At 41.5% G+C, this 22222-nt stretch overlaps 2 protein-coding genes and 1 long non-coding RNA gene across 6 annotated transcripts; 1 reads left to right on the forward strand and 2 right to left on the reverse strand.

Annotated features, from left to right (window-relative positions):
* Nucleotides 1–469: 469 nt before the first annotated feature.
* Nucleotides 470–8911, reverse strand: brap (BRCA1 associated protein). 4 transcript variants are annotated; one of them, XM_068335562.1, is made up of 15 exons: nucleotides 8859–8899; nucleotides 8546–8648; nucleotides 8276–8437; nucleotides 7501–7720; nucleotides 7239–7428; nucleotides 7035–7148; nucleotides 6529–6677; nucleotides 6035–6110; nucleotides 5815–5953; nucleotides 4962–5071; nucleotides 4789–4878; nucleotides 4596–4699; nucleotides 3886–4025; nucleotides 2115–2337; nucleotides 470–1406 (listed from the first exon to the last, which is right to left on the reverse strand). In XM_068335562.1, the coding sequence occupies exons 2-15, from the start codon at nucleotides 8622–8624 to the stop codon at nucleotides 1370–1372; spliced, it is 1833 nt and encodes a 610-aa protein (XP_068191663.1). In that variant the 5' UTR covers nucleotides 8625–8648; nucleotides 8859–8899; the 3' UTR covers nucleotides 470–1369. The 4 variants fall into 4 exon arrangements, with proteins under 4 accessions (XP_068191663.1, XP_068191665.1, XP_068191664.1 ...); XM_068335564.1 differs by having other exon boundaries at nucleotides 7501–7714; nucleotides 8546–8911; XM_068335563.1 differs by having other exon boundaries at nucleotides 7239–7425; nucleotides 8546–8911.
* LOC137608934 (uncharacterized) lies at nucleotides 2221–4973 on the forward strand. Its single transcript, XR_011038254.1, has 3 exons — nucleotides 2221–2360; nucleotides 3916–4046; nucleotides 4838–4973. It is a non-coding gene; the product is annotated as an uncharacterized lncRNA (long non-coding RNA).
* A 1186-nt stretch (nucleotides 8912–10097) lies between the features above and the next one.
* naa25 (N-alpha-acetyltransferase 25, NatB auxiliary subunit) lies at nucleotides 10098–21264 on the reverse strand. Its single transcript, XM_068334353.1, has 24 exons — nucleotides 21188–21264; nucleotides 18564–18649; nucleotides 18229–18367; nucleotides 18025–18143; nucleotides 17842–17916; nucleotides 17654–17761; nucleotides 17241–17319; nucleotides 16741–16852; nucleotides 16568–16657; nucleotides 16283–16455; nucleotides 16089–16201; nucleotides 15802–16009; nucleotides 15535–15624; nucleotides 15275–15455; nucleotides 14536–14635; nucleotides 14285–14436; nucleotides 14073–14198; nucleotides 13476–13719; nucleotides 13263–13386; nucleotides 13106–13171; nucleotides 12932–13029; nucleotides 12738–12851; nucleotides 12519–12659; nucleotides 10098–12347 (listed from the first exon to the last, which is right to left on the reverse strand). Exons 1-24 carry the CDS (start codon nucleotides 21243–21245, stop codon nucleotides 12225–12227), a joined length of 2919 nt encoding a protein of 972 aa, XP_068190454.1. The 5' UTR covers nucleotides 21246–21264; the 3' UTR covers nucleotides 10098–12224.
* Between the last annotated feature and the right edge of the window lie 958 nt (nucleotides 21265–22222).

Genomic DNA, 22222 nt, shown 5'->3' on the forward strand with positions numbered 1-22222 from the left:
ATGACTAACCACTGGTGGAATGTAAATCCAGATTTCTCAGGTACACTTTATTGATATAAATTGATTACTTATTCTGTTAATTTACTCCTTTGCAGATTATAAAATCTGAAGAAGTTCCCAACATCTGTGGAGGTTCACAGCAAATCAGTTTAGCAGCAACAACTGGAGATGGTGATTTGTTTAAAGGACGTCACATAAAATGGTCCCATAAAACTAAAAGTGTGCTAAAGGCCGGTGGAAAACTAATAAACACTGATTTCCACAGAAATGATGGGAAAAGTTCTGCTGCAATGTCACGAAAGTCTTTTCACATCCGTTTGGCATCTCTAATGGAGACTTTAACAGCTTGAATAAATATAGATGTTCTGTTCTTTATAACAAAATACACTTTTAATACAAATCTTCAGTATTTTAGCAGAATGAAAATGTTTTCATGTTCCATCAGCATGACAGAGGAGATGACAAAACCTCACATTTGACCGAACTGTTCCTTTAATAGAAAATAAAAATGAACTGATATCATATCATCATTTAGACCTACAGCATGGAAATAAAAAGGATCTCAACCCATGTAAGTTGCAAAGCGAATGAATACAACTTTAAATAAACCTACTTTGACCAGATAATAACATGAACACTTCAGAAACACTTTAATATGAAAATGATAAAATACAATGTATGAATAATACAAATAAAAATATATTAAATTCTAAAATAGTTTTTAAAAATAACATTAATAAACAAATAATGCAAACTATCTGACGGCCTCACACTGACAGCATGTGATGTTTTTAGTGACTAATGCTCCACAGGAGTTAGTGAGTTAGCATAGCAGCTAACAGACCATCAGAGGATGTTTTACTTCCAGCCTCTGCACACAGTTTACTTCCAACCAGCTGCTGATGTAAACTGTTAACATTGTGCGATGGAGGGATTAGTCACAGATGTGAGCTGCAGATGTGAGCTGTCGCTCCTGAAGGACCCTGATACCTGACAATGAAAGCTTCAGGGGAGGAAGGAGAAGGTTTTTATTTCAGCTCGTGTGTTTGCATCAAACGACCGCTTGAGAAAGTCAGAGCTACAGTTGAAACGGAGAATCAAAGGCAAGAAGAAAATTATCATCCAGAAAATCTTTTCCTCGCATCCAGAACTCACTTCATGTCTTCATTAAGGCCTCTGAGGGTCATGGAAAGCTTTCACAGGAATATTCTGAACATTATAATCTGAGTAGTCAGATAAACCTGAAAATATTTTTAAACTGAAATCATCTTTACGTTTTTGGGGATCTTTAGTGGCGCAAGAACATCCATCTTGCTGCTGAGGATACGAGTCATATTAGTTGTTCTTTGTTTTGAAACGTCCACCCTCTTCAAGTGTTTGGGAAAACTCTGCAGCTTCGCCCCATTCTGATGCCCCAAAAACAATTTACTATTAGGTGGTGGTAAGCTCGAATTCTGACCATGCATGTAAGATAAACTTTTAACAAGAACAGATCTTAAATGAAACCAGTGTAAAAAATAAGACTTTTCACATATAACATCCAAGAGCACTCCAGTCAAAACTTTATAAAATAGTATTGAAGTACTTGTTTGTGCTACTGACGGTTAAAGCTTTCAGTTTATTTTAAATTTGGCCAAATGGCTTCAAAATGTCTCAGTGACTTCCTCACAAACACAGAAGTCCTTACTGTGGTGCACCAACCGACAATGGCAGTCTCTGGGAGGGAATATATAAATCCACACATGCCGCGCCCCAATTTGCCTCTGATTATGCCCAGCATGACAATGAGCCCTAAAATTATGTATGCAGGAATCATAAACATAATTGATATTTGTTTCTTTAGGGTTAGATGTTAAATATTTATACAATTATAGATTTAATCTGAGTCATAGCTTAAAAATAATTGCTATTATCTAATTACATAGTGTGGCTCAAATAATGAAAAAATAAGATGTTTTAAAAGGTCAGTGAACAAAGCACAATCCACTCTAAACCTCTGAATGGAAGCAGCTACCCACGCGAGGAATAATCCACACGTGACATCGTCATGCACAACCAAATCAGAGGCAGGCAATCAGAGGCAGAGTAGGTGGGTCATGGCATCATAAATTTACCTCTTCCTGCCTCGAACCCTCCTGCCCCGGCTGGAGGAGGGCCCCGCTCCCACCGGGTCGGCGGCGCCGTCCGATGTGTTGGATGCGACGTTGATCTGTCCCTCTTGGATTTCGCTGCGAGCCTCTGAAGGCAGGTGTTCGATGCGCTGCTGCGTATCCAGGTAAAACATGACGTCTCTCAGCTGCTCCTGCAGCTCTCGTATCGCCACGTCCTTCAGGTCGCCTGAGAGAAGACAGCAGACAAACGTGAGTTTCCATAGCAGCAGCATTCTAAACTTTGATCAAAGGGGAGGAGAGGTGGAGCGCTGCGATCGGGATCATTTTTCCAGCATGACGTTTGGTCTTTGTTTTTGTTTTTTTTAAAAAAAAGAACAGTCAGAATGAACAGATGCTGGTACGGGGGGGTGGGGGGGGGGCAGTAACACAGACAGCAACAATCGCAGCTGTTAAACAGCTAGAACACTGACATCAATGACAGCAACCATAATGACAATGACAACAGCAGTAATTACTACTTATATTATCAAGCTACTGTCCTGACGTAGCCTGGAAACAATTTACCAGTAGTTCAGGTTTCAGACGACGTCACCCGTATGGAGTTTTTCGAGTGGTTTTTTTGTTCAAGACTTGAAAAAAGAACAAGTCCCTGAACACCCACTGGAAAACCCATCGGCAGTGTAGAGTTTCACAGAACATCTCAGTGGATTTCAGCAAAGGACAAACCAACCAATGTATCAGAGATTGAATATAGAAAAATCTAACCTGATAATAATATCTTACTATGATTATATGGTATCAGTCAATGTAATGCATAAAGGAACAAAACTCAACCCACTCTCAACCTCTGAGTGAAAGCTGTTCCCTACCTAATAATCTATGCATGACATCATCACGCACAGCCGATCAGAGGCAGCCATCAGAGGCAGAGAGGGTAGATCATGGCATCATAAATTTACTTCTATTCAGAGTCTAAAACATCCCTAAAAACAACTCTAAAACACATTTTCAAATACATTCTATCCACCCAACCCTTTAAATGTGTCATGTGAGGCAGCTGAAAGAAGAAAAGAAGTCCAATAATTGTTGTCTTTGAGCTCCGTTTTTGGTCCCCACCACTCTTAAGGAAACATCTGACTCCCCCACTGTGTTCACCAGCCAGTCTCCAAACTTGTCCGCTAGAACTGTTTGGAAATAAAGAAGTATCAACACTTCACATACTTCCAAGATCAAATATTCAATACGTGCAGATTGTGCACAACTTTCACTCCTGGCTTTGAGGATGAGGTCACAACACAGCTGTGTGAACTTCCTGTCTGCACAAGTTGAAATATTTAAGCCCCCAAACCATAGAAAGGCTGATTGAAGAGTGAACAACACAATATGAACCATAATAACTGTTTTACTCTGAGGTGAGAAAGGTTTGCTTACACAAACTTCTTCCACAGAAGTGAGGAAAAATACAGGAGTTCCAGATATGCATTCAAACCTGTCACCTGTCTCTATTGCCTTTAGGTGACTAAATCTCAGGTAATATTGACAATGTAAACATTTCTCTGGTGGTGGTGAGAGCTTTATTTTCTTACGCTGGAGACTTGACCTAGTTTGTCCCGCACTGAACAAACATACTTCATCATTCAATCCCTTCTCGGTCTTCCTTGAAAGTCTGAACACCTGCAGGACGTGACTCGGCAGCTTGAACAAGAATTTGTTCACGTTTTGTAGAGATTATCTAGAAATGAGGAAGTGTTTGATCATTAAAATCCTCGCTCACCACTCTCTTTTCGGTTGTGCTTCTCCTCAGTCAGCAGGGCCTGCAGCTGCGCCTGATTGGCTCTCAGACAGCGGTTCATCTCCTGCTCCTCCTTCAGCTCCTGACTCAGCTTCAACACCCGACTGCTGAGCTGAACACACCTGGAGGGTAAACAGAAAAAGGTCCGACATCTCATCAGAACCTGGTGGTTCTGATTCTGAATGTTTTCCTCCAGGGTGATGTATCACTAAGGTTTATTATTTTCATTACAACAAAAGCAAAGTGAAATGCTTTTGACTCCTTTACAACCAACACGTTAAGTCAAAAAAGAAGACTCCTTCACCTTGCATCACCTAAACACCAGGCTATAATCTACTGCACGATTGGAGTTACCTTTAAAAAATCTTATTGGTCAGTAGGCACTTTTAAATGTTTCGATCAGTTATCCTAAACTAAACGTACATGAAATACATTCATCAGACAAACAGATCAGTATCGATGAAATTTAACAGTTTAAGGGATTTGTTTGAACAGTTTGTGATTTACTGTGACTGATCAAGTTATTCACCTTGAGGTGAAGTCACATGTTTTTAATTTCAAACAGCTCGTAGCTTAAACAGAACCGGCTCCAGAGTGCAGTAACTTCTAAACAAGTGAAACTGCTCCAAACTGTAACGACGTGTTCATACATTAAACACAGGTTACGAAACAGCAGCAAGAGTTTCACCTACTTTTTCTCTATTCCCTGCTTCTCTTTCTGGATCTCTCCGTTGCGTTGCTCAAAGTTATCACAGCGCTCCAGAGTCTCCTTAAATTTGGCCTTCATGTTGTTTATCTGAAAGAACGAAGGGTGAATGTGCAAAAAGTGAATGAGTCTGACATCAATGTGAAAACACGTTTAAAGGCCCTCCTGTTGCGCCGTACCTCCTCGGACGTCTCCTTCTCCAGGTGAACAATCTTATTCTCCCAGTAGATCCTCTGGGACTCCAGCTGACTTGTCAGCAGGTACGAGTACTGCAACACGGAGCACCATCACAGCAGTTTAGCGATGATCGGACAAACAGCGGAGCAGTAAAACAACAGCATGAAGTGCCTACCTCCAGCTGTAGAGCGTCTATTTTCTCAGCGTGGCAGGTATCTCCCTCACATTCATATTGCACCATCTTCCCATCAGTCTTACTGGCCACCAAACGATGGACGTAATTATCTACAAACACAAATCAACAACAAACAGGAGTCGAATGTTTCTCCTTCGGTCCGGAGGTGATGATTTTCTCCTTTTCTATTGTGTAGATGATTGTGAACTTAAAATCAAGTAATCAATTCACTAATAAATAATTAGCAGAAGAAAGTGATGATAAATGCCTGAAAATTTTCATTTTTTAATGTTGGCTAACCTTTTTTATTTTTATTATTGTATTATATTGTATGTACTCTGTATTATCATACTTCTCTCACTTATTTGTATTATTTCTGCTACAAACCCACAGTCATTGTGTGTAGATGATAATAAAACTCTTAAAAGCTCATCAGTCCAACTTGCAACTGAAGTAGCGTTCAATACATTCACCTCCAACCCACCAGCTAAAACGAGGGTGAGCTCCTCTTACATATCTTCACACTCTTTCTTTTAGTAACATTTAACTCTGTCAAATAATTTCCTGGGTAGTTTGAATTTTTTTTAAAAGACTTTAAAAAGTTTCCATCTTTCTGCTGATCAGTTTTCTTGTTGCTATGTTAAATCATAAAACTCATTCAAAAGGTAAGCGCTCATCCTGTTCTGGTGTTCTTCTGCCCTCTATTGTCCGAAATTAATTAAAGCAGCTTTAATCACTGCAGGTTTTTAGATTATTGCTCTTTATTGGAATCTTTGCATTATCATTGATTGATATTAACCATTGCCATCCTCAGCTGGCAACATGTGTCTGTTGACACCAACGCACACAGTACCTCCAGCATAGTCCCAGACGCGGTGGTTCGTGAGCTGCATTGCGTACGTGTGCTGCGTTTCCTCAAAGTGCTTGTAGGCATGCCGGCTAACGTATCGACCGCATCCGATGTGTCCGCAGATCAAACAGATCCACAGGTTCTACGGAGAGGGCAGAACAAGATCAAGTGAGACGAGGTTTCAAACACAAACTCAGAACACAGAGGAGGACACGCTGATTACCTCCTGCACACCACACTCAAAGCACTTGTTCTCCTCAACAGGTTCTGGTGTTTGACAGTACCTGCACACGGGACACCTGGAAACAGAGAACACATTCATCTATTGTCATGTGTGCATTTGTGTGTTTGTGTTTGTGTGTAGCAGCTCTTTGTGAAACAGAAGAATGAATGAAAAGAGGACAAAAAACAAACAAACAGCACATGACACAAAGCCAAGAGAAATAACCAGTGGCCAGCATGTGATCAGTGAGAAAGTTCCTTCATTCCTGGCTGTTGATCAATTCTAAAGATAACTAAATACCATGAACAGCTGATACAAGCAGTAAGACAGACACGGATGAAGCTGAACCTAAAGCAGACAGAGTTGTAGTCACATCCTTGAGGGAAAAAAGGTCAGAAATGGAGTTGCTGCGGTGCTGTAGGCTGAGTCATGATGAATATAGACTGTGTGTGTGTGTGTGTATGTCTGTGTGTGTGTGCGTCTACATGACTCACGAGGCATCTTCCCATCGCTGGAGACACTGGCTGTGGAAGCTGTGGTTGCAGAGCGTGGTGAGGATGCCGTTCACAGACTCGTCCATTCTCTCCAGGCACACGATGCACTTTGGCACCTCGGTCAGCTCCATCACCGGCAGACTGGCACCCTGGATGGTGGGGGGTGGGGTGGGGTAGGGTGGGGCGGGAGGTATGGAGTGCGGGGGAAGAGATAATAGGCAGGAAACTGAGTAAATCATAGTTTTTGCAGCAGCGTCAGGAACAAGTCTAATAAGCAGGGCTGCAAGAAATGTCAAGATGTTTTAATTTGTCAGACCAACAGTCAAAAAGTGAAGGATATTACATTTATGATTAACTTAAAACTGTCCTGTGTGATTGTTTAAAGATTTCTAATCATCAACAATTTCTGTTTATATTAATCATTTTAACAGCCCTGGACAAAATATGGGGATCTTCTTTTCTTTAGAATACAGGAGTGATTACAGACGTTGAACATATATATCCACCTCTTCGGACTTTATGACTTCTGCACGCTCCACGTAGACTAGCTGGCAAACCGCATCCTCGATGGAGTTGAACTGGCGGCCGTTACATGTGGTAAAAAAACTGTCTGCATCTGCCTGAACATGAATAATGAGAAAAGAAACTCTAAATCAAACAGAAACTAATGTTAACCCACTGTACACAATATGATCATACTGTGAACTTACCTGTGTACAGAACTTAATCAGAACCATGTACTGGTTTGGGGTAGAGTCCCGGATGATTTTCATGTGCTCCATGACTTCATTAAAAGGTGCCATAAGCTTCATGAGGTCGTGACTGGTCATGGTGGCTGGGACAGTCAGGATACACACCATAGCGCTGCGTCTGACGTCTTCAGTCAGTGAAGTCATTCTGCTGTAAAAACACAGAAAATTCACGTCTGTACAGAAACAGCAAGAAATCAAACGTGTCACGGATATGACTCACTTGGTTTTGTACAGGTGCATGATACCATGGATGATCTCCACCGAGGGGTTCCCGCTGAAGAAAGAGATTTGATCCGGCAGCTGCTTAGAGGGGGAGTCAGGAGCAGCACCCGTCGCTTCGCCGCCGTCCTCTGGGTTTTCGCCGACCTCCTGACTGTCGGCTTCAGTCTTTGTGTCATTCTGCTCAGCTGAACTGTCAAGGCTGTCACCTCCACCTTTATCTCAAGGGAAAATGCAGTAGTTTAAAATCAGTAAACATGTTTCAAATGTGGCTAGAGGGTAGAATTCATTTTTGGCTCAATTTCTGAAAATTTTCCTTCCCTTTAAGTTTGAATGTAGGGCAGGTTTTGTGATACTCAAGCAGCTGATTTTATGAATTTTGAAAACATTATTGAGACAAACAGCCACAGAGACTTTAGCCAGCAAATCCAACTCCCAGAAAATTATGTTTGCAAGGACATAGTGGCATCGACAGTCTGGAGGGGGAGAGGACCATAGCAGTGAAGGTTCACCGCTCCACAGTCAGATGTGCACACCTGTGTCATCTGCATAGATGACTTCTAACAGACTGAATGCACTCATCAACCAGGATGGCATCATTGCTCTGCTGATAGGAAGCTGCCTGTGTGCAATCTTGTGTATTTGTTGTTTCATTTTTAATGGCTGTTGTTTTAACTCTTATTAGTAACAACCAACAATAAAGGGGATTTTATTCTCAAATGCAAATGTGTATATGTTGTTATTCTCTGTGTTCTGCATGGTGAGCACGTCCTTACCTGGGCTGGGCTCGAACGTTTCTATAACCATGTCGCCCATGGCTCTGCTACCGATGTGCTGATGCAGTATGGCTGCTCTCTCCAGATCCGTCTTCCCACTTAGCATCTGTTTGGCTGCACCCAGAGCTTTCTCCTGCAGGTCGTCGTCCGACATGCCTTCAACTACAGGCGAGAGCAGCGGAGAGCTCATGCAAATATCAACTGGACCTTCGAGGTTGTGTTAGCTACCTGGCTAACATGACGTTACGTGTTATGACAAGCGTAACTCACCAGCTGAGTACTGGAAACCTTGAGGAGAAGGAGACTGGTCGGCTAATTCCAGACGGATGACGACCAAAGACACACTCATGGGGTTTGAGACAAACGGCCCCTCCTACGAAGAATAAAGCAAGCTATCAAATGTTCTAACCGTCCTGCTAGCTAGATGACTAAGCAGCTAAGCGGTTAAATACAATCAGCTGTTCAGCCGGTCAAAGCGAACGCCTTTCTGTCCGGACACGCCAGAATTTTAGTTACGGTAACTTTTTTTGTGTTTATTTGACGATAAACACAAAATTTTTCACCACTCATTAAGACTACTTGCTTTTATATCTCTGTGTTCATGTCTGTTTCTGGCATGTTGGTCTTCTTTTGTTATTAAACAAACCGGTGATAATCAACATGGTGTGTGTGTTGCTGCCACCCTCAGGAACAAACGAGGTACTGCACCCGTCATAAATAAAGCGGCATGAATTAATTCAATTCATTAAAAAAAAACTTTATTTTTACCCCAACGGGAAACTGAAGTCACACAAAGCAACATTATTGGTAAAAAAAAAAAAAAAAGTGACTCTATGATCAGCTACAACATTAATTTTTATTTTGATTTAGTATATTTTAGTAATCCCCAAATGGAAATTAAGAGGGGAAATAAAAAGCTCTTTAAGGAGCTGCTCAGTAGTTTTATGGTAAGTTATTCATGATAAGTCACATCTGGTTAAGTTTAACCAGGTGTGATGAAATTGCATATGAGAATTTATTTATCCCCTTTCTTTGCTTCAGGACTTCTCATCTATTACATATCACACGCTGCACAACTATATGCTAATATGCATAAGTCTTCTAATTCCATTATATCTTCACTATAATCACTCCACTACATCCTTTGACACATTACTGTAGTATAATTTAAAATACAACACTCACTGGTAATTGGTACTTGTACTTTCACATTGAAATGTTATCTCAAAGTTTGTGTTTTGGAATATTATTTCTCTGGGTTATATCTTATGTTTTTGTCTTTGTGTTGCTGCAAATGCTGAATTTGGAATAAAGGAATCTCTTACCTTACACTTGCAGCTAAAAATAGAAATGTATGGCATAGAACATCTACATAAACCTTTTTCACACATTTAAACAGTAAATTGAAGTTTAATAGTGTTTCCATGACATAAAGTGTTAATAAGTGGCTAATTATTTTGACATCAGCTCCAATTTACTTCAAAGAAATGGCATGATGAAAAACTGAGTTCCTAGAAGTGATATAATTTTATTTTTCACTTCGCGCACACAACTAACTTTTTGGTTTCTACAAGAACATTTAAGATAACTGACAACAAAGATGATCTGATACCAAAAGAGAGCAAATAAAACTAACAAGATAATTTCTTATTAACCAAAAATAGTTTGATAAATTTGCTCCCACAAGATAATTTGTGGATTTAAAACAAAAATACAATTATGGAACTTCATGAACTCCATAATCACCAACTAATCATCTGTTCAAATACTCATTTTTACCGCAATCTCTAAAAATAAAAATAAAATCTCAATACACAACCAGAATCTTACATTCACTTTTATTTTAAAAAAACCCTTTGAACATTCCAGTGTTTCTGTTTTCCATTTTCTAATAAAAGAGGGTGATGAGGCGACACTCCAGATTGTCAGTCATGATTCTGAGCCTTAACAACATGAGACCACAAATGTCTTCATTCCAGCTGCGGATCCATTCAAACAGAGGAAATTAACTCTTCAAAAAAAAAAAAAAGGCATTTTATTAGATGTGTCTGTATACAAGACTAACAAGAATGGGAAGATTCACACACACATTTTCACATTGCTATACCAAATATTTCATAAGAGAAAGAAAAAAAACACTCATGAATAGCAGTTCCAGCAGTCGGCCATCAGTGCTGTTATCTATGGATCACTCTCTCCTTTGCTATAATAAAATGTTCGTTTTACTCAAACTGAGGAGACGCTGAAGCAGATTCGGTTCGTGACACTTTTTTGGGGACACCTTCAGTAGGAATGACCTGAACATGAACACATATGGCATAGGATCGACTGCAGCTGCTAGAAAACAGTTCTCTCCTCTCATACTGTGAAAAAGCTGCATTGACTCAACTTCTATTTACAATTAGGTCCTATGTTTGAAAACCTCAGGAGCGCAGACAGCTGAAAAAAATTGCCTGTACAGTTAGATCTGGCTCCAAGTAAACAAACTCCTCTTGGTGCTTGAGTTTCGACCGAAGCAGAACAAACTGATATTTGTCACATTATTCGTAACGATCTTCCGTGTCTGCTGAGAAGGCATGTGGAGATGTTGGTTTTGGTGAACATCCATCTCAAGTATTCACCTGCGGTTTCTTAAATAACTCTACAGTCAATCCAGTATTCTGAGATTTCACCCATACCTGGTTTTTCTTCCTGATTCCACAACAGACATGTTCACAAGCTTCGTCTATGAGTAAAAAAAAAAAAAAAAGTCCTGTTCTTCATAATACTCCAACTACAGACATGGCTCCATTTTCTGTACCAAAGAGACACAGAAAATACACAAAAGAAAAAAAATAAGGGAGAAAGTAAAACTTGGATGGAAAAGGTTACTGGGGGTTAACGTTTCCACAGTTTAGTGATGAGTTGTGCTCGTCTGCTCCTGACGAAACAAAGATCCTCCTTCTTGTTAAAAACATGACAGTGAGGAAGAAGAAACAGAGCAGTGGTTCGTTGTTTTTTATTGTGGTGGTAGTTGCTCTTCACTATGTACAATATCTATAATTAATCTAAAACTGCATTTCTCCTAACTTGCTGTATGTCTTTATATTTATAAAGAAGCATTTTTTTTTCGTTGAAGGAACAATTCACACGAAAAATTTTACTTCAGTCATTATTTACCAACCTCATGGTCGATGGAAAGTTGAGTCCACAAAACATTTCTGGAGCTCAGCACCAAAACAGCATCGAAGCCCTCAACGTCTTTCTTTATACCCTTTTATAAGATGAAATCTTCACTGTAGCCTCAAAGCTAAAAATGTCTGCATGCTGATCGCCTGACGAAGATGTGTGAGCCGGAATGCTTCTACATGCATTGTGTGGGGAAACTATTTTAGAAAGCTATTAAATTCTACATAGAAATAGAGCAGATCCTCCGTTGCATCAGGAATACCACCAACAGGCTGCTGGACGGCTGTGGTGATTCATCACTTCCTGGTGTTTGTCAAAGGACAAAGTTGAGCAACATTTCTCCACGTGAAGTTCTCGCTAACACTTAGCTTAAGAAAATACAGTGAAGATTTCTGTTTAAAAAAGAAACCACAGAAAATAAGTGCAATAAGTCTCTGTGTTCTTCACTTGAGAACACTGCCCGCTGCCAAGCTCTAGAAATGTTTCCTGAACCAAAAAACTTCACCTGGCTTCCCGAGATATGTGTGAATTTTTAGGTGAACCGTTATGACACTTTGCTTACTGCTGTTATAAATTCACAAGTTTACTTACAAGCTTGTGTGCTATAAGAGTTGCGAATGTCCCAGAGGTGTTTGTTGAAAAAAAAAGAAAAAGGGGGGGGAAGAAAGATGAGAACCAGCTGGATGCTCAGACTTGTCCGATGGCTGTTGGGCTGACAGACCGTAGTGTGGGGCGCTTTGGGGGGGGGGGGGGCATTGGGGAGGAGGGCTGTGTTTGATGGTCAGATCTTGAGATTTTTTACAGTTTCTGCTCTCTTCTTGAGTAGATCTCCCACCTCCTGTAATGAGCGCAGGTAACTGCTCTGCACCTTGTCCATAGCAGCTTTCATAAACGACACTTCCTCCTGAAACACAGACGATAAAGAGGGAATCTTACAGCCTGAAGATTCTGCCAGCCAAAATTCAGACAAGCAGAGACCAGGCATCTGGACAGACAACGCAAAAGAGATGACCGGCAATGACCGGACGCTGGAGATCTTTGTCAAAATCAGCTTGTCATGTGACTAGGCACTGACCTCTGGATATCCTTCTAGGCTTAAACTGCCCAGTTTAAGAGCTGTTATGCCAGTCTCTTGCCCCCTTATGTGCTCCACAGCTTGGGCAAGCAGGTCCTGCAAACTCCCCGTCAGCTCCTGGAAGCCACACACCACCACCGGCTGTGGAGGAAATCATCAGCAGAGGGTTAAAATCCAACACCAATTGGACGCGACACTCCAAGCGTGATGAAAACCTACCACAGCTGTGCTCGCATCCTTTTTCTTCTTCTTTTTCTTCTTCTGTAGACTAGCTTTGAGCGGTCGGAGGATCTTGGCGCAGTGGCTAGCCATCCATAAAACAATGCACGCCGTCTGTGCAGGACATGAATATATATTAGTCTACATCAGATCTGTGCCAGCGTTAATTGATGTGTGTCACAGGATTTTCTCACCTCAACGAAGAAGACTAGGTTTTCTAATAAGGAGGGCTGGGTTTTTAATTTGCTCTCATTCATTTCCAATAAATCTCCTTTGCATTTATTCAGTATTTCTGCAGACATAAAGAGGAAACATGAAGCAAGGCAAAAAGGTAAAAAAGCTACTGTGAACTCCAGCTGCTAACTCACCTTGAAGTTGAACTACTAATGATTTGAAGGTGTTACAGATTTGGGTTTGAAGCTCCGATGACTCATCTAAAAAAGAGAAGAAGGTAGTTAAAAAAAAAAAGTGTCAGGTGACTCTCAAGTTAATCATCTGCTTCCTGTTCCTTCGGCCTCTTCTTACCGAGTCCAACAGTCTCTAGCTCCTGGAGGTGGACAGACAGCTGGAGCGCTGCAGCCTGACACTGACAGCTGCCGACGGACAGAGCTGGAGCCAGACGGGTGGAGGGAGGTCCCAGGAAAGGATACTGCACAACCACCGCGACATCGTCACTGCGATGCTCTCGTCATGACAACATCAGACAGACTGCAAATGACCAATGTGTGCCAAACTTACTTGCAAGCGTCTCTCTGCAATCTGAGCGCCCGTCTGCAGAGTCTGGTTGAGTTGGGATAGCAAGTCGCTGACGACCGCCGTCCTGTCTCCAACTCCGTTCTCATTGGTTGTCTCGGAGTTTTGTTGTGAGGGCGTGTGTCCCAGTCCGGCCACAGCGGTGAGGATGCGGAGAGTTAGAGAGCGTAATCTCAGCCAGACGGACTCCTCCTCAACAGACAGATGCCGGTGTTTGTCGGTTAGCTGTCTGTCAAAAGCAGAGATAGATGGGTTGGTTAGAGATTATTTTAACTCACAACTAACAATTTTTATCCCAGAAGATCCAACTGGTAAAGTGCCGATTTAGCTATTCCATCTGCTGTGTTAAAAAGCGCTAAAATACGGTTAGCTAGCATTGGTGTAGCATCTTCACGGTGTTATTCCAGTTTCTCACTGTAACACAGATCCATAAATAGCGCTGCAACAAAGAGCCTTCTTCTCTTCTTGTATGTGTCTACCCAAAAACAAGGAGATTTAAGAGGCACCTAGTAGCAGTTAGCAGCTAATTCAACAAGATCAATGTTCTCTACAGAGGTCTGTACAACGAAAACGGTGACATACCTCTCCTGAGGGTCCCAGCTGGTGAAAACCGTCAGGTCTCTGTTGTCCCTCATGTTGTCCCAGGGTATGGTGTCCTCTTCTGCACACAAAGACATGGCCTTCACACTCTCCTCCAGACTCAACAAACTGCAACACAAATCCAGACACATCTACATTATGAACGGATCCCTGAGCCACATGTTGCTGGAAGTTCATCAAGTTTTTTTTCTCACATATCGGCTTCCAGGAACAGGTCCAGTAGCATCCTCTCAATGCGGACCTGGGCAAAGTGCAGCGAATGGTTTAACCTGTTCCTGAGAGCAATGAACTCTGGGATTTTCTCAAACGCTCCATACTTGTAAGCCTGGATGATGTACTCTGAGGTCTGGAGAGAGGAGGCAGAGATATATACTAGGTCAAGTGACTCCGGTTTTAAAGGGGTTGCATGCATTGGAAAATAAATCTCAGAGTGAATCAGACTTACATCTTTCTGGTTAGAATGAAAAAACCTGAGGGAGAAATTACAGGACTGGGAGGCTGCAGCGAACTGACCCAATGACTCAGCGTACCGCGTTAACAGGAACCTGTAATTTATAAAAGAAACAAAATCATACCCTCAAATGTCAAGTAGTTAATAGTTCAGGCGAACTGTCGAAGTTTTAGCAAGGCTGTTGTACCGACTTTCACCACTAGGTGTCAGCTTTGATTCAGCAGCTGCTCTCATGAGGTCAGGAGTACACAGCAAACAAGGCTAATGCTAACACTTTCAGCCTTCATAATGAATGAAAAGTAATTTCTATATCTCTACACAACAAGCTAGCTTCCTTTACATTGCTGAAACAAAACTGTCCTCTTTTTCATCCTCCCCATGAGTGGATTAGCCATGCAGCTTCAACAACAACCAGAACAGTCACAGCATTTAAATGCTTGTTTTTAAATGCTAAAAACAAGCATTTAAATCGGTCAAGGTGACATCAGGGATAGCTAATAGGCTAACCAATGCTGCTGCTAACTAGCCTCTTGGTGCATGCTCACTCAACCTAAACCTTTCACATATGCAAGTTCAGCTGATCTGGTTTAAGGTTCTGCAGCAGCAAAACTGGGCTCCTACCCAAATGTAAGAAATTTAATTATTGGGAAAAAATGGATTTTCTTAATAAGAGCAAGTCTTAGAAGTGATGCTGAGGTGATGTAATTAAAGGGAACCGTGTTTCTGTACTGACCCTATGGTGTCGTGCTGTACATGCTTGGCATCGAGACTGGAGTACAGGTCCACCACAGGCTCAAAGGCTCCCAGCCGACAGTAGAGGAGCAGCAGGAGCAGCTTGAACTGGGCGTTGGAGGGACTGTGAGACAAACCCTCCTGGAGGACACCCAAAGCCTGCCACACCATGTTCTCATCGCCTGCAACACACAACCACCGTTAAAGGCGTCACAGATGAAACAAACACATCCAGAAAAGAGAGGAAAAAGAAACACTCACTGGTCTCCGTCCACAAGTCGACGTAAACATGAGCTGCCATGAGACAATACATATCAGAGAACTGCAGCTCCGTCTTCAGAGCGTTCTTTCCTGTAAGACATAAATCAGGAAAACAAAAGACAGTCTGAAAAAGACTTAATATAAATTTTTCACTCTGTTTTAATAATCCTTTGATAAAATTTGTTGCCAGCAGAACTTTAAACGTTTCTTTGCTCCGTGTTCAATCTGACTGTCAAAAGATTTAAGAATGAATAAAAGCCCACTTACCGAACTTCAGACCGTGACGATAGTGAGCTTTGAGCTCCGTGATGAGGCGCTGTTTTCCATCCACGTCGAGGGAGTGATGCAGGCCGAGCGCTCGGCTCAGCTGACACACACACAGATGCCTCTGCAGTGCTTTGGTATCCTCTGGGAAAGCAAATCCTTCATCTCCCTGCTCGGCCAGCGGAACCGCCTCGCTCAGACGATTAATGAACTGAAAGGAGGGAGAGAGAAGAGTCTCAGCTCCGCCCTTCAGAGGTCGGCTCAACAGCACCACCGGGAAGAGGTCTTACCTGAACGTGTTGATCCCGAGAGAGTAAATGGAGGTATATTTTTAGGTCGGTGATGCAGCAGGGTTTGTCTCCAAACTTGGCGAAGAACTGCACCATTAACTCTAAAGGCTCCCCTGTTTTAAAATATACATGGATGTTCAAGGAAAAGTAAAACATGGTTGTACGGTAAAAGATTCAGTTTTTACCAGCTTTACCTAACTCGCTCTCTTCAGGACAACCTCTTTGTCTCAGTCTGTGCATTAATTCAAGTCGAGCTAAATAAGGTCCTCTGAGAGAACGGGACTCTTTAACATCCTCTCCTTTGATTCTGTCCTCAACAAACCTCACCACCTCAGCCACAGTGTGATGAACCGAACCCTCCGAACAACTGCGGACAGACAGTGAAACAGAAAAAAAAAAGAATCTGAAATCTGCTTCTGTCTGAGAATAAAAATCCAGCAGCGGCCAGACACGCCACCACAATCCATTTCCATACTCACTGTTCTCCTTCTTCCGGCGGACTCCACGACTGATCCATCAGGTGGAAGAGAGAGTCGAAGTAGGAGGGATAGAACTGCCAATCGTCAGGACTGGAAAAACAAACAAAAGAGTGGTAACTAACACGATCTCCCCTCTGATGGTCACACTAAAACAGGTGGACGCTGGAGCTGACTTTTTGAGAAGCAGCCGATGGGCCAAGGCGTTGCACTCAGGCCAGCGCTGCAGCCTCTGGTAGAGCATCATACACTTGTTCTCTCTGCTCTGCAGCTCACTGGTCAGCTTCTCTGAAGAGCAACGGAAAGGAGGTCATAAAAGCTCGGTTAGACTCAAGACCAGCTGATGGTTGTCGTGACGGCAGAGACACGAGACTTTAAATGTTCCTTTATGGCTGAACTAAAACAGCTGGACCACATGTCTCACCATCACTATGTTCATAAGAGGTGCAGGGATCGATGGTGAGTTTATTCAAATTCAAGTACAAAACCAAACAAAAATGCTGGCAGTCTGAAAAAAACTACAGCAGTTGCTATGGAAACTGTAAACACCCTCTGCCAGTGGCATTAGCGTAAACTGGCAAGGTTTTCAGGAACTAGTTTTTCAAATCACTTCACTGCAAACCTTTTGTTCTGAATGGAACTTGACATGACGACTTTTCAGATCATACAGACTTACCTCCCAGTGGGCCCCTGACAACATCTAGGGCCTCGACACACTTCCCCAAACGCTCCAGTATCATAAAGTACAGCTGCACCTACAGCCACACCCAAAAGGCCAGAAATAACTGTAAATATAACCAGTCCAGACTAGATGTAAGAAGATATCACGCTGATGTAACACCAGCCGACAGCCGAGGAGTGATGCACTATGGGCCGATTGCACCCTCATTGTTTCAACGATAGTGAGCAAAGTGTCTGAAATAGTGATTATAAGTCCAGATGTAACTGAGGAACCATCCATAAAACCTGCGGTAATTCTAAACTGAAAATACGATCCTCCTGACAGGATCGAGTGAGGATGTGACACAAGCATCACAAACTGATCATCCGCTTCATAAGGTTCAATGTTTCAATTTAATTATCGCTCACCTCAGCTTCTGCTTCTATCTTCTCCTCCTTGACCATTTTCTCCACCATTCGTTCGGCCAGAGGCAGGAACATCGTTTGGGCCAGTTTCTCATCTTGTGCTGAGATGGCCTGAACAACACATCATATTATTACGTGTCTTAATTTCAGAAGAGCGAAAATATTCAAGGCCTGAGCATCTGTTGCCGTACCTGCATCACTAGACTCATGACAGACCAGAAGTAATATGGATTCTTGGGGACGATTTTATACAAGGCCATTCCCGCCTGTAAAAAAGGTTGAAGACGCAGTCGTCCTCTTCATTATATCGATTTATGTCCCGTGGTTTAATTACCAATGGTGCACAAAAGCTGCTTTAACGCCAGCTTTCTCACCTGCTGCATCTTCTTGTACTCCCCCACGCGAGCGTAAGCCATGAACAGATGAGAGTGATACTCCTCACTGAGAGGAACCTTCTTCACTGCAGCTTCATACAATTTAGCGACCAACTCCGCTGCAAATGACAGAAACAATAATTAACATGGCAACCTTCACCAGACTCTGTTTCTGTGTATCTGTGTGTGTGTTTGTATACTCACGACGATGCATCTCTCTGTACAGTATGGTCAAAGCTTGCAGTGAGTTGTCATCAGTGGGCTCTAGAGTGGACACCTCCTGGGCTAAAGTGAAAGCTTCATCCTGCTTTCCAGTCCTCTGGAGGCCGATGGCCTTCAGGACCTGAAAGAAATAGGAAGTTTCTGCATTGAAACTGGAATTACTGGAGGAAACCTTGAAGATAAAGGCTTTTGCAGAACATTATGACATCATCTCATTATTTTATCGTATTACACATGGTATTTTCTTGTGTTTTTCATGCATTGTAGCCACAATTATTCCGAAGAAGTCCCAGTGACACAAAAAGAAACACACCCACCTTGGCGCAGTGGAGGTCCTTGTGTTTCTTCAGCAGTTTATCCGCCTGTTGTATTGCCATTTTATTGTTGCCATTATCAAGGTAGTCTGGAGAAACACCAGGGAAAACATTACACTAATGATGGGGAGTGTAAACAGACATTTAGTTGGAGGGTCAGTCAATTTATCGATTACCCAAAGAACATATAATTATCCTGAAAGCTTACAATAACAATACGCTAAATATTTTTGTTTCTAGCCTGAAGGTTGTTTTTTTTCACAAATATTTTGAGGTGTTCGAGGTCTTCTGTAGAAACTGGAAGAGGATTGATTTTGTTTTTCTAACTCAGTTTGAAATTACTAATGCTTTTTCCTAAATCTAACACAAAACACTATTTTTTTTAAACAACTATAGGCGATAACTGAGTCAACCTTTAATGACCAGCATCTCTACTTCTTTGTGAGCTGCAATGCAGCAAACAAGATGCATATCCAGACTCCAGTTTCTAGCAGGGGTCATAAGGAATGTTAGCCCATTCTTCATGGAAAATATTGCCATAGAATGTTCTTGCTTTACATGCTGCAACCATCTCCTTCAATTCCTACTGGGGATTCCATGTGAGATTCCGGTCAGACGAATGTGACAGCATCAAGACTCCCTCTAAAATCAAGCTTTGTTGAATTAAAGCATTCTTGGAATCTTCATCCTTTAGGAGTGTCCAATGACACCCAAACTTAAAATCCCTCGCAGAGCGAGATCTTTTCTTCTAAAACGTCCTGATACTCGATGGAATCCATGTTACCCTCTAAAGGCCACAGGTTTCCAGCTGAAGTAAAGCAGATAAAGAGCATCGCCGAGCCTTTGCCGCGCTTCACTGTAGGAAGACTGTTTCTATTCAGCATCAGCTTCATGCTTCCTCCTCCAGATCCAGGAGACCCAAAAGTTCCAGTTTGGCTTCGTAGCTCCATAGGACAGCATCTCAAAACTACTGTCTTACCTAGATGATTCTACTCGAGCCACTCTGATGGTTTTGGGTCAGCAGTGATTAATGCCATGGAACCCTCATGTAAATGTAAACTTTAATTTAAAAACCCAAAACCTTTTGGACTTCACTGCTAGATTAAGCCTATGAAAGTCGGCTCCGTGTTTTAATTATGTCAGATCTGTAACTATTTCTCTTGTGAGTAATGACACTTGATACGAGCATCGTTTTAATTTGTATTCTTGCAGGATCTGGTTCTTGCAATAAGTTGATAAATACCATATTTTGCAACTAAAAGCAATGAGCACTGACGGTTGATTCATTTTGTTTCCAACTGCATGAAGAGTGTGCAGACACACACCTCCGTTCAGCCTCTTCAGGACAGCTGGCTGCCAAAATTAACAGTGCCAGACAGTACACTGACACTATGTCATGTCTATTCTTTCTGCCTAAATTGTCACCACAAATGCTGAATAACGCCATCAGATTTGAGTAACATGGTCAGTTCACTTTCCTCTGGTTATCATTATTATAATCAACATTTTACTTCATTTCAAATACTCTGAAATCTGCCAAATATTTAGACAAAACCCAGTTCATTCTCAGTGAAATAAGGTACAACAAAGCTAAGTAAAAAAACAACACTCGCAGTCTACGTTAATATATAAATACAGCACAAAAACCAACTCAACAGCCGGGATTTTTTTTTATAAATAATGAATATACATTATATTTTTGCAAGACACCGTTAGAGATGAGGAGGTCGTCCGTGAGCTGTGACAGCTCCACGCAAGTTAGCTGTGACAGCTCCCACGATAGCTAGCTAGCTAGCTAGCTAACGAATATAACAAGTAGCAAGCTCTTGTGCTGAAGACATTATTTACATTTCCTACTATGGTGACGCCAAGTCCCGCCTTATCCCACTTTCGATTGGATTACCATGGTAATTTTACGATCGAACTAGCCAATCATTACGCTTCACGGAAAAACCTAACCAATTATTCTACCAAAGCAACAAGTACCAGCCAGTCAGAGGCAAGGTAGGGTGGGTTATGTCTTCACCGTAGTAGGATCAAAATGAAGCATACAGAAGTTAGCTGCTGGCATTGTCCTTATACTATGAATCCTACGCTAGCTGGAAGCTAACCATTTAACAAGCCGTTAACTATAAAGTGGCTACAGACTTAAGTCGAACACGGACAGCTAACAACACTGGAAAACGTGTCAACATGAAGCACCAAACCGGCATTAAAAAAACTCTTTTAATTTTTAACTCACATACAGTTCCAGCATGTCCATAGCTGACTCACTAGCATACCCACTAGCTGTCAAATAACGACCGTTAGCGAAGAAGATAGCGCTGCGACTTGAAGAGTGAGCTAACATATAACAACACAGCGCCAACGGGTATGATTTCGGGTACATGGTTTCATTCAAACACCAATGGAAGACGTGTCCCACTACAGCTTGGTGGCAGACCGGGTAAGGTGCACTGTCATTGGGCGCTTCAGGCAGCACAGACCGTGGTTGAAGCTGATGGGGCCGCATCGCTGCCCTGACTAGAACAACATCTCCTTCTAAAACAAGCACCGGTAAAGATCACAGCGATGTTCACCAAAGCTCCAAACACGCCTTAATATGTAACTCCCCATTGAGTTCTCACCGTATATCGGTCTGAGTCTTCTGTCGTTGGGATCTTGCACATGGCCTCTCGCCGCCATGGTGGAGTTTACCTGCTGGGTAAATGTTCACGCATGCGCACCAAGAGCCGCCTCGAGGAGCGATTAAACGGAAAACTGCTGATAACGCATATGGTTTGCTTGATGCATTCATGTCATCAAAATCTGCGCTGTTAAGAATGAACATCTATTAAAATTAATTAAAAACAAATAAAAAGTAAAGTAAATAAAGTTTTTTTTCGAACACAAGAAGTTTTATTCTTTCAAAGATGTTTTAACAAATTTAACAGTTTAAAAACAAGCTTCCAAAGGATTTTAAATAAATGAACTCATCAAAAACAGAGGTTTGGTTAATTTATCAACATGGTGAAAATGAAGTTTAAAAAATTATCTTTTTGAATATTTTCAACCATATAACAACGAAACAGGTTTTACGAAAAGGTTATCAGATAAGATATCCCGAAAACTAATTTTTATAATATTTTCAAACACAGTACAAGATTTTTAAAGAATTTTCAGCAAGCTCAGTTACTAAAACCAACAGGAAACAGGAAACGATTGATTATTTGATTTGATTTGATTGATTGATCACGGAAAAAAATTATGTTCATATTTTAGTAACAATTGAAAATTTAAAAAAAGGTTTCTTCCCACAAACCAGGAGGTTTCATATAGAATACAATTCTTGTTTTCACTTAACATGGCTCCAAACCTTCAATTTAAAATTTGAAGCAACTTTGTGTTTAGGATTACAATTATATTTTTTTTAAAAACTGAACATTCAGGTCATGATTTTGTTTTTGCTTTATATGTATTTTCAATAAAATCCTGTTGGACTTTATTTCTGATCCTGATCTGACTTAAGACATGAACTACCTGTCATTTTAATCCCTTTGCATTCACTGAACTTTCTGACCTGATGTATCCCTTTGGTACTTAAGATTTTATCTTTGCATTCATGTTTGCTCTAAAACCCTTTTAAAAATGGGGATTAGTGTGATACAAGAAAACTTCAGTTT

The sequence above is a fragment of the Antennarius striatus genome, chromosome 15, assembly GCF_040054535.1.
Source record: "Antennarius striatus isolate MH-2024 chromosome 15, ASM4005453v1, whole genome shotgun sequence".
Lineage (NCBI taxonomy): Eukaryota > Metazoa > Chordata > Actinopteri > Lophiiformes > Antennariidae > Antennarius > Antennarius striatus.